Here is a 12917-nt window from a genome sequence, read left to right as displayed (position 1 = left end):
TGCTAATGCTAATTAGTAGCCTAAGTATTTAAGCATTTGTAGAAAAGTGAAGCCTTACTTTTCTTACACTAGAGCAGGGGCCGAGAACCTTTTTGGCTGAGAGAGCCATGAAAGCCAAATATTTAAAAAAAAGTATTTCCGTGAGAGCCAAATAAAAAATGTTAACGCTGAATACAACTAAATGCGTGCACTTTTAAGTAAGACCAACATTTTTAGAGTATATAACAAGTCTCGTATTCTTTTTAATAACATTGTTATACTGAAGCGAACCAATAATAAAATAAAAAAACATCTTACCATTAATGCGACTTCTTGAACAGTTGCGGTAGAAACGGATGGATGGATTAAAATGCATGATAATGTTTTATATTTTGAATGTTATTTTTAACACTGTGATAACCAGCGGAGTTCATTCATTACTTATCGTGTTAAGCAATGTCAGCTAAGATTTATCTGAGAGCCAGATGCAGTCATCAAAAGAGCCACAGGTTCCCTACACTTGCACTAGAGCGTTTTTGAGTCAATTACTTTGTTGGCATGGAAAATTGCAACATTACTTGGAGATAATTTGGCTGAGTCCGTTTTCAGTACTGCTGGAGTGATCGCCAAGTGCCGAAGTTGGCAACCAGCCGCAACCCATGTACCGTAACATGTCAATAGTGGATTTTACATGAATCGGTACACGGGCCAAGGTGGTGACCCCAGAGAGTGGCAGTGAGGAGTTTGACATTCTGGCTGGGGTAATGCAGCCTGAGCCCCCTTCCTCTTTGTCATAGTCCTGGACTAATCACTCAGAAAGGCCATTAATGGGCGAGAGCAGGATCTTGGCTTTACTCTTACACCAAGGAGGTGGGGCTGGACAATTCATCAAGTTTTAATTTCTATTTCGATTAAGGCTCCCGACAATCATGAAAATATAATTAAAAAAAAAACAACTAATAGTCGGCGGCGCAATGTGTATGCAAATTCAAGAGCTTGTAGCAGTGGAACAAATGAGGAGCAAATGAGTGAAAAAAAGCATGTCTACTAGGAGTTTGGGATCTTACCATAGCTGCTACTTATTATTTGACAAATACCTAGTATGCCTAATCAATAATCACTAAACTCAACAAAAACATAAGGCTTATGATTTCCACGTTGACGTTACGTCAATCTGAGAACAGCAGCACACTTCCCCCTTTCACAATAATAGCGTGGTGCATCTCTTCCGGTCTGACTGAGCTAACCTATTAAAGGTTTCAAAAAAGTACCTTACAGAATCACAATAAACCTGAAGGACTTATTGATACATTTACACAATTATTATGCTTTGACCTAAAATACTGGTCAAAATTTCCCAAACAAGTATTGCACCCAATACATTTGCCAGACTTTGCATTTAATTAACAAACATTTTATACAATTGTATTTATAAGACAAAAAGCACACACTCTAAGATGGTAAAATAAGTGTTTAAGATAAAATAGGAACTAAAAACAAATACAATTAACATTTCATATTGCTATTGTTATTTAAAAGTATTGTTATTACTATTATTTTACTCTTTGTGGTTTATTCGTTACTAATTTATATCTTTTTTTAATGTATATTGACTTTTGTCGGTCCAATAAATAGTTTTCAAATTAAGGAATAATTGTGTAATTAATAGTGATTACAATATCCATCCATCATCTTCCGCTTATCCGAGGTCGGGTTGCGGGGGCAACAGCCTAAGCAGGGAAACCCAGACTTCCCTCTCCCCAGCCACTTCGTCTAGCTCTTCCCGGGGGATCCCGAGGCGTTCCCAGGCCAGCCGGGAGACGTAGTCTTCCCAACGTGTCCTGGGTCTTCCCTTTGGCCTCCTACTGGTTGGACGTGCCCTAAACACCTCCCTAGGGAGGCGTTCGGGTGGCATCCTGACCAGATGCCCGAACCACCTCTTCTGGCTCCTCTCGATGTGAAGGAGCAGCGGCTTTACTTTGAGTCCCTCCCGGATGGCAGAGCTTCTCACCCTATCTCTAAGGGAGAGCCCCGCCACACGGCGGAGGAAACTCATTTCGGCCGCTTGTACCCGTGATCTTATCCTTTCGGTCATGACCCAAAGCTCATGACCATAGGTGAGGATGGGAACGTAGATCGACCGGTAAATTGAGAGCTTTGCCTTCCGGCTCAGCTCCTTCTTCACCACAACGGATTGGTACAACCTCCGCATTACTGAAGACGCCGCACCGATCCGCCTGTCGATTTCACGATCCACTCTTCCCTCACTCGTGAACAAGACTCCTAGGTACTTGAACTCCTCCACTTGGGGCAGGGTCTCCTCCCCAACCCGGAGATGGCATTCCACCCTTTACCGGGCGAGAACTATGGACTTGGACTTGGAGGTGCTGATCCTCATTCCGGTCGCTTCACACTCGGCTGCGAACCGATCCAGCTAGAGCTGAAGATCCCGGTCAGATGAAGCCATCAGGACCACATCATCTGCAAAAAGCAGAGACCTAATCCTGCGGTTACCAAACCGGAACCCCTCAACGCCTTGACTGCGCCTAGAAATTCTGTCCATAAAAGTTATGAACAGAATCGGTGACAAAGGACAGCCTTGGCGGAGTCCAACCCTCACTGGAAATGTGTTCGACTTACTGCCGGCAATGCGGACCAAGCTCTGGCACTGATCGTACAGGGAACGGACCGCCACAATAAGACAGTCCGATACCCCATACTCTCTGAGCACTCCCCACAGGACTTCCCGAGGGACACGGTCGAATGCCTTCTCCAAGTCCACAAAGCACATGTAGACTGGTTGGGCAAACTCCCATGCACCCTCAAGAACCCTGTTGAGAGTATAGAGCTGGTCCACAGTTCCACGACCAGGACGAAAACCACACTGTTCCTCCTGAATCCGAGGTTCGACTATCCGACATAGCCTCCTCTCCAGTACACCTGAATAAACCTTACCGGGAAGGCTGAGGAGTGTGATCCCACGATAGTTGGAACACACCCTCCGGTCCCCCTTCTTAAAGAGAGGAACCACCACCCCGGTCTGCCAAACCAGAGGTACCGCCCCCGATGTCCACGCGATACTGCAAAGTCTTGTCAACCAAGACAGCCCCACAGCATCCAGAGCCTTAAGGAACTCCGGGCGGGTCTCGTTCACCCCTGGGGCCTTGCCGCCGAGGAGCTTTTTAACTACCTCAGCGACCTCAGCCCCAGAAATAGGAGAGTCCACCACAGACTCCCCAGGCACTGCTTCCTCATAGGAAGACGTGTTGGTGGGATTGAGGAGGTCTTCGAAGTATTCCTTGCACCTATCCACAACATCCGCAGTTGAGGTCAGCAGAACACCATCCGCACCATACACGGTGTTGATAGTGCACTGCTTCCCCTTCCTGAGGCGGCGGACGGTGGTCCAGAATCGCTTCGAAGCCGTCCGGAAATCGTTTTCCATGGCTTCCCCGAACTCCTCCCATGTCCGAGTTTTTGCCTCCGCGACCGCTGAAGCTGCACACCGCTTGGCCTGTCGGTACCTGTCCTCTGCCTCCGGAGTCCTATGAGCCAAAAGGGGCGGCATAGCTCGGTTGGTAGAGTGGCCGTGCCAGCAACTTGAGGGTTGCAGGTTCGATTCCCGCTTGTGCCATCCTAGTTACTGCCGTTGTGTCCTTGGGCAAGACACTTTACCCACCTGCTCCCAGTGCCACCCACACTGGTTTAAATGTAACTTAGATATTGGGTTTCACTATGTAAAGCGCTTTGAGTCACTTGAGAAAAGCGCTATATAAATATAATTCACTAATTCACAAAAGGACCCGATAGGACTCCTTCTTCAGCTTGACGGCATCCCTCACCGCTGGTGTCCACCAAGGGGTTTTAGGATTGCCGCCCCAACAGGCACCAACTACCTTGCGGCCACAGCTCCGATCTGCCGCCTCGACAATAGAGGTGCGGAACATGGTCCACTCGGACTCAATGTCCAGCACCTCCCTCGTGAAATGTTCAAAGTTCTTCCGGAGGTGGGAATTGAAACTTTGTCTGACAGGAGACTCTGCCAGACGTTCCCAGCAGACCCTCACAATGCGTTTGGGCCTCCCAGGTCTGTCCGGCATCCTCCCCCACCATCGCAGCCAACTCACCACCAGGTGGTGATCGGTAGAAAGCTCCGCCCCTCTCTTCACCCGAGTGTCCAAAACATGAGGCCGCAAATCCGATGACACAACTACAAAGTCGATCATGGAACTGCGGCCTAGGGTGTCCTGGTGCCCAGTGCACATATGGACACCCTTATGTTTGAACATGGTGTTTGTTATGGACAAACCGTGACGAGCACAAAAGTCCAATAACAAAACACCACTCGGGTTCAGATCCGGGCAGCCATTCTTCCCAATCACGCCTCTCCAGGTTTCACTGTCGTTGCCAACGTGAGCGTTGAAGTCTCCCAGTAGGACAAGGGAATCACCCGGGGGAGCACTTTCCAGTACTCCCTTGAGTGCTCCCAAAAAGGGTGGGTACTCTGAACTACTGTTTGGTGCATAAGCACAAACAACAGTCAGGACCCGTCCCCCCACCCGAAGGCGGAGGGAGGCTACCCTTTCGTCCACCGGGTTGAACTCCAACGTACAGGCTTTGAGCCGGGGGGAAAACAAGAATTGCCACCCCAGCCCGTCGCCTCTCACTGCCGGCAACGCCAGTGTGGAAGAGGGTCCAATCCCTCTCGAGAGAAGTGGTTCCAGAGCCCTTGCTGTGCGTTGAAGTGAGTCCGACTATATCCAGCCGGAATTTCTCGACTTCGCGCACTAGCTCAGGCTCTTTCCCCCCCCAGTGACGTGACGTTCCACGTCCCAAGAGCTAGCTTCTGTAGCCGAGGATCGGACTGCCAAGTGCCCTGCCTTCGGCTTCCGCCCAGCTCACATTGCACCCGACCTCTATGGCCCCTGCTATGGGTGGTGAGCCCATTGGAGGGGTGACCCACGTTGCCTCTTCGGGCTGTGCCCGGCCGGGCCCCATGGGAACAGGCCCGGCCACCAGGCGCTCGCCATCGTGCCCCACCTCCGGGCCTGGCTCCAGAGGGGGGCCCCGGTGACCCGCGTCCGGGCGAGGGAAATCTGGGTCCATGATTTTTCTTCTTCATAAAGGTCTTCGAGCTGCTCTTTGTCTGATCCCTCACCTAGAACCTGTTTGCCTTGGGAGACCCTACCAGGGGGCTTTATGCCCCCGGACAACATAGCTCCTAGGATCATTGGGACACGCAAACTCCTCTACCACGATAAGGTTGCAGCTCAGAGAGGAGGTTGCAGCTCAATATCAATCAAAATAATCCATCCATCCATTTTCTACCGCTAGTCCCTTTCGGGGTCGCAGGGGGTGCTGAAGCCTATCTCAGCTGCATTCAGGCGGAATTGTGATTATTATTTTGCTCTAATCGTCCAGCCCTACAAGGAAGTCAAGAAGACACCCTGCAGGAGTCCTGACTGACCTTGACTGCGCAGACGACATCTGCCTGCTATCCAACCACATGAAAAAAACACCAGAGCTCTTTAGCAGAGTGGAGTCAAAGTGTGCCAAGGTTGGCCTTAGACTGAATGCCAACAAAACTGTAATATTTATAACATTTAAGCGTAACATCCACTTCTCACAACCACATGAGGCACTGCTCTGAGGGAAGTCAATGACTTCAAGTACCTGTGCTCATGGGTTAACTCAGTACTTCTTAAACAGGGAGTTGGTAGGGGGGGGCGATACTAGGGGGGTGGCGTGTGACCTCGGGAAAATATTCATTTTTTGCTGTACCAAAATATGATGAAGTGTACTAGCACTTGGCTTCACTGTAACCACGGTGGGTGACCAGGAAAGACCGCTTTTTGTTTCCTTTATTGTTAATAAGCTTACAATGTTATGCAGAGATATAGTTATTACAATTTTATAGACACATTATAGTATTTATAGTCTTTGATTGATTGATTGATTGAAACTTTTATTAGTAGATTACACGGTACAGTACTTATTCCATACAATTGACCACTAAATGGTTAAAGGGGAACATTATCACCAGACCTATGTAAGCGTCAATATATACCTTGATGTTGCAGAAAAAAGACCATATATTTTTTTAACCGATTTCCGAACTCTAAATGGGTGAATTTTGGCGAATTAAAGGCCTTTCTGTTTATCGCTCTCTGAGCGACGACGTCAGGACGTGACATCACCTAGGTAGTCAACGCCACTTTTCCCTACCACATCACACGCATCAAGTCAAATCAGCTCTGTTATTTTCCGTTTTTTCGGTACCTTGGAGACATTATGCCTCGTCGGTGTGTTGTGGGAGGGTGTAACAACATAATCAGGGACGGATTCAAGTTGATTTACGTAGAATGTGCATCGAATAGCAAGGCATGCTAATCGATGCTAGCATGCTATTTAGGCTAGCTGTATGTACATATTACAGCATTATAGATAGAAAGTAAGGGATTTCCCAGAATTAACCTAGTAAATGTGTCTAAAAACATCGGAAACCGTCCCTATGCAATCGCGTTTTTTGTTTTTTTTCTAGTCCGTCGCTATCAATATCCTCAAACACGAATCTTTAATCCTCGCTCAAATTAATGGGGAAATGGACGTTTTCTCGGTCCGAATAGCACTTTTTGTTGGAGGCTCCCATTAAAAACAATGTGAATATGTGAAAAGCCATCAAACATGTGACATCATCGTTTGCGACTTCCGGTAGAGGCAGGGCTTTTCTGTTAGCACCGAAAGTTGCGAACTTTATCGTGGATGTTCTCTACTAAATCCTTTCAGCAAAAATATGGCAATATTGCGAAATGATCAAGTATGACACATAGAATGGACCTGCTATCCCTGTTTGAATAAGAAAATCTCATTTCAGTAGGCCTTTAAGCTCAGCAAGACACTTTATCAGTGAGCCATGACACACATTTCCACTGTGATTAAATATGACCGTTAACACAGCAGCCGAAGCAGAAGTGATCATTTTTACCGGCTGCTTCCTCTTTTTTTGGGCAAAATATGTATGTAGTTGCATTTTGCTTCTAGGATGACAAAATCAACAGAAGCTCAAAGTATCATGTTTTTAACTGCCCAACAAAGCATCCTTACAGTTACAACTATTTGAACAGACTTTTGGACTTTAGTTTCAGTGTATGATGTGGCTCTGAACATCCACACTGCATTCCCAGCATTCCTTGCTGCTGCCCCGCTGACATACTGTAACTCCATGCCAGCTGTGGCAGCACAGACCTGAGCGCTCCTTACCTTCATGCCCGCAGCCGCTGCAGGTCCCCCGGGGTCCACGGCCTGGATGTGACAGGGCTTGCTACCTCGCACGACGAATCCCCAGCCCACAGCGTCGCCTACGATCTGTTGAAGGCAAACAAAAGTTGCCATGGTAGCGCCTCACAAAGCATCACATCGCTCATATAGTACAGTAATATGCATCACACGTGCGCATATTGGCACGGACTGTAAGTGTACGTGTTACACCCCTTCACTTGTGTTTGACCAGAGTGACTCGTGACTTGTGTGTGCACTACTCTATTTACCATTGCCCCAAAGGGTCTCATGTGTTCACAAGGGTGTGTGACCGTGTTTTACAACTCCCTGCAAGTGTGTGTGTGTGGTAATGTGTGTGTGCTGTCCTACTGTAAAGGTCTTCTTCAGAAAAGGCCCTCCAGGCGTCTGAAGCTCCTCTGGACTCACTTGCCTCTTCAGAACTGTCCAAACACAAAATGGTATTAATGGATAACTTGACAAGGAGTACACACACACGCACACACACTCACACACACACGCACACACACACGCGCACACACACACAAACACACACACACACACACACACACGCACACACAATGCCTACCTCTTTAGGACCACCCTTTCTAGATATATAAGGATTTGTATTTACAACATTAATAATATGTACATACTATGCAAATAGAAAAACGATTGTTGTGAAAAATGAGTTGGAACTTCACAAGAAAAAGGTCACGATTTCACAAGAAAAACTTAGAATTTTGTCACTCTTGTAATAAAAGTCGTAATTCTACTCAATGCAAGTCAACATTTTCCAAGAAAATCTGAACATTTGTGCAATATTATGATAAAAGTTGGAATTTTACTTAATAACAGTCGCAATTTTACAAGAAAAGTTTAACATTTTGACAATTTTATGAAAAGAGTTGTAATTTTACTCTACAAAAGTCACAATTTTATAAGAAAACTTAAAAATGTTGGCGATATTATAATAATAGTCGGAATTTTACTTTGCAACATTATGACAAAAGTCATAATTTTACTCCGAAAATGGCACTATATAACAAGGACAAAAAAAATTGGCAATATTGTGATACATGTCAAAATTTTATGTGACAAATGTCACTATTTTGCAAGAAAAAAAGTAAGAATTTTACATAAAATGTAATAAAGGTGGCGCATTACACATACTTGTTAATACATATGTTGGCCAGAGGGGGAGCACTTCAAATTTTTACACACAGTTTTTATTGTACATATTGACAAGAGGGGGAGCACTTTTAAAACATACACACAGCCTAGTTGAAAAAACCCTCCTTTTTGGGACCACCCTAATTTTGATAGATTTCATCACCAGGATTGCAAATGAGACATTCTCTATTAGATGCAATGGTTTTCCTTATTGGGACAATGGTTTATGTCCTAACTTGTTCACCAGTCCTCATATGGAAGGCCCTTTTCCTCGTTGATGTCTCAGGAAGGGGAGAAATACAAGAACACACACACACACACACACACACACACACACACACACGCACACACACACACACACACACACAGTATCCTTGCTTGGGCACATGTATGTTGCAACTTCCCCTAACCGTGGCAAAAACGTGACTGCTAAACAAAGCACACGTGTTGTTCTCATGCGTTCAAATGTCTCTTTAGACATACAAAACAAATGACTCACACACCTTGAATATCCATGAACACAGTATTATTGTTATAAAAGGACGCCTTTGTGCTTAAACAAACCCGTGTGTACTATAAATCGACCTCATTTACTTGGAATGCTCCGTTACTTTTGATTTTTATAGTTAATTTGCATCAGGCATTCATAAAATGTTAAGGGGGCAGACCAGTAAGACTCCACAAATACCCCAATACTTTTGTCCTATGTTTTTTTTTTTTTTTTTTGGATGGATTCTTATTTCAAATATGCAAAAAAAAAAGAGTAAGCCTGATCCAATACAGCGCTATGGCCTTAACAGCCATTATAACACAATGAAAACAATGGAGAATAAAAAACGAAAACAATTGAGCATTGGACTTTCTTTTTTTTTTTTTACATTTTTGAATAAGAGTGAGAAGAAGTTTACATTTTTGTCCAATGTGACCATGAACTTAAATTTTTTTTAAATATATTTTTATATAGGTGAATGTTACGGATATTTAAAAAAATCGATACATCTAATATACTGCTAAAAATACAGTTTTAGTGTATCTTATTAATTGACATACTTTTCCACTTACTGAAAGTTAAAGGTTAGGAATGTGAGTCTTACAAAAACTCACGATTCAATTCAATTTGATTCAATTGTTTCTCTATTTAAATCACTTCTTGCAATATTATTATCATTATCATTATTTGATATAAAATATTGTAATAAAACCTTTTTAAAACTGGTTACATGTTACAAAAGTCCTCTTGATGACATATGCCGTAAGCGCGGAGATGGCCTGAAAACATTTTTCTAAAATCCGATTCTTAAATACACTTTTTTTTATAGAGTTTTGAATTTTCGATTTAGAATCAGAATAAAATGAGGATCGCATCGCGATTCGAAAGTGAATCGATTTTCTTTCAGCCCCCCTATTAAAGGTGTTAAATAGAAGCTTAATTAATGCCAGAGTAATTAGTATCATTTTCATGGTGGTACCATCAAGACCCTGGAGCGAACTATTAATCTAGACTCAAAATAATCTTTGTTGTCTTTCATGAAGTCTGCCATGATAAGTAATAGTTGTTGTTGTTGTTGTTGTTGAAGTAAATTATGGGTTGTTGGGATGGGTTTGTGAAATGAATATGCCATCGTATGCTTACAATAAGCAAATGTTTTTATGAATGTGCCTGTTACTACATTACATATATACTTACAGCATTAATATAAAAACTTGATAAAGTTTTTGGGATGTTTTTTTAGAGCGCCTTATAGGCAAAGTAGAGCCAATTCCAATACCTCCATTGTTAGCTGACTTTTGCTCATGTTTATTTACAACTTAAAATGTATAAAAAAAGAAAAACATATTTGTGCTTGTCTCACATTAGGGTTGTGAACAGTAGACAAAAATACAAAAATAAGTACAATTCCTCTTTAATACGTACTGCATGGAAATTCTGTACGCCTTTGTAGCAAACCGAAGACCCGGTAGCGAAATATCAGATTGCAAATTCATTTATTGTTATGTCCCTAGTCACTAGGTTGGCAACAGTGATGCCTCATACTATGTCTTTTTATTCTCTGGCAGACCAGGTGCATTTAAACAACAACAATAACAAATAAATGAAAGTATGGGAAAAACTTTAGGGCAGTGGTGTCAAACTCAAATACAGAGCGGGCCAAAATTTAAAACTGAACAAACCCGCGGGTCGAGGTTGAACAAATTAACCCTTTAATGGGGACCCAAACAAGTTTTGCATTGAATATTGACCAAGCAAGGCTTATATAACTTTATAGTGACATACAAAATACAGTTTCAAATAATAATAATTAAAAAATATAAATGGCATATCAAATAAAATAAAAACACAAATGTAATGCCTTTTTTCGGCAGCGGGTATGAGTTGGGGCGGGGTTTGGTGGTAGCGGGGGTGTATATTGTAGCGTCCCGGAAGAGTTAGTGATGCAAGGGGTTCTGGGTATTTGTCCGGTTGGGTTTATGTTGTGTTACGGTGCGGATGTTCTCCCGAAATGTGTTGTCATTCTTGTTTGCTGTGGGTTCACAGTGTGGCGCATATTTGTAACAGTGTTAACCTTGTTTATACGGCCACCCTCAGTGTGACTTGTATGGCTGTTGACCAAGTATGCCTTGGATACACTTGTGTGTGTGTATGAGCCGCATATATTATGTGAGTGGGCCGGCACGCTGTTTTTATGGAAGAAAAGCGGACGTGGCGACATGTAGAGAACGCCAAAAGCAGTGCTTTTACGGCCGGCCCCCAATATTATTGTCCGGGTGGAAATTTGGGAGGGGCACTGAACTTCGGGAGTCTCCCGGTAAAATTGGGAGGGTTGACAAGTATGAGTATTAGTGGTGAATGTGGTGTTACAGCGGCGGGCCAACTCTAATGTTAATTTAATATTGCCTCAAGGGCCAAATGAAATTACACGGTGGGCCAAATTTGGCCCGCAAGCCAGAGTTTGACACCCATACTTTAGGGAGTGAATAAGATAGATGGTGACTTATACCATCAAAGAGGTAGTAGCTCAAAGACATGTTAATTACTGGAGCTGTATAATACTGGAAGGTGCAATTTGTAATTTAGCTTTTGTGTTGGACCCGTTTAGATTGCCCAAGTGTACTTAATAAAAAGGCCAGTGTATTTTACAGCTCTAGTGCGTGGGCTTGTCGTCTTCTAAATTGTGCTATTTGTAAATATGTGTGAAGGGCGGGACATTGTTTAAGTGTGTGTGCTGGGGGGGGGGGGTCTTTCCTGTCCATTGTTTCTGTAAGTGTGAAAATACGTAGTTAGGGGCTTCTGTGACAACAAAAGAGACTTGAAACACTTGAAACACAAACACACAGGGAAAATGCTTCCACACGATTTCCATCTCATCTTCACATGATTCCTGTTACATCATTAGAGCTAAATGTTTTCATACACCCTTAAGTGTACACTAAGTGCTTTCATTATTGAGGTTAGTCGCATGAGACCTCTGCGAGCTCTCAAAGGAGGACATGTGATGGAGACCATTGTTGCTGTTAATGGTAGGAGTGCATCGTTGCTCACCAGACTTGGGGTTGCAGAGGATCGGCGGGCTGCTGCTGAGTGTTGGGCTGCTGCTGTAATACCCGCTGCTGCCACAGCTGCTGCTCATGCTGCTGCGCCGCACGCCAACCACCACCTTGATCTCTTTGGTCGGACTCACTGTTGACATCAAACCCAAAAAGACACTTTCAACCTAAATTCTAATGAAAAAACATGTAGGCTAAATCTGAGTCCCATGCAGTATTTGATTTTAATGCCCACTACACTCTATTACAAAAACAAATACCCTTATCATTATGTAAATCTAATTTGAATTCAATTTGATGCATATTTTGTACTAAAACAACTTCATGGGAAATTAAATGTGCAATAAGTTATGTCCATCCATCCATTTCCAACCGCTTATTCCCTTTTTTTAGGTCGCGGGGGTAGTGGAGCCTATCTCAGCTACAATCGGGCGGAAGGCGGAGTACACCCTGGACAAGTCGCCGCTTCCAAAGACATGCACCTGGGGATAGGTTAATTGGCAACACTAAATTTGCCTTAGTGTGAGAATGTGAGTGTGAATAAGTTATGTTTTTAATGCAAAAAAAAATATTTAACATAATGAAAAGTTTCATATGTTCCTTCCTGGCATAACTCAGACCGGGATTCAATCCCTCCCTCTATGTGAAACTGCCAGCCCAGCACTAAAACCATGCACCACATAGATTATGTTAGCAGTTAAAATGTCTGGCAATGACTGATATACACAAGCTATGGAGATATCAGTAAAAAATGCATTTAGATTAGATAATAATGAGTCATATCTCGAAATATGGGAATCATTATATGAATGTTTTAGCAATGAAATGAACATAAAATAGAAAACAAAATTAATGCAAACGTAAGTCACTGTAAATGTTATTGTTTTTTATTAATAGCTGTGATGATGAATAATAATAACAATAATGATACTTATTGTTCTGTT

At 43.4% G+C, this 12917-nt stretch overlaps 1 protein-coding gene across 2 annotated transcripts in view; it reads right to left on the bottom strand.

Moving 5' to 3' along the window:
- deptor (DEP domain containing MTOR-interacting protein) overlaps positions 1-12917 on the bottom strand; it is a 90420-nt gene that overhangs the window by 30977 nt on the left and 46526 nt on the right. For both annotated transcript variants that reach the window (XM_061915885.1, XM_061915886.1), the window contains 3 exons: positions 11969-12106; positions 7627-7697; positions 7240-7344 (listed from right to left, as the gene is read on the bottom strand). In XM_061915885.1, coding sequence (XP_061771869.1) covers positions 7240-7344; positions 7627-7697; positions 11969-12106 — 314 coding nt within the window. The remainder of the gene's footprint in view (positions 1-7239; positions 7345-7626; positions 7698-11968; positions 12107-12917) is intronic.

The sequence above is a fragment of the Nerophis ophidion genome, linkage group LG11 (genome assembly GCF_033978795.1).
Source record: "Nerophis ophidion isolate RoL-2023_Sa linkage group LG11, RoL_Noph_v1.0, whole genome shotgun sequence".
NCBI classification, from domain to species: Eukaryota; Metazoa; Chordata; class Actinopteri; order Syngnathiformes; family Syngnathidae; genus Nerophis; species Nerophis ophidion.
This window is presented reverse-complemented; position numbering and strand designations above follow the sequence as displayed.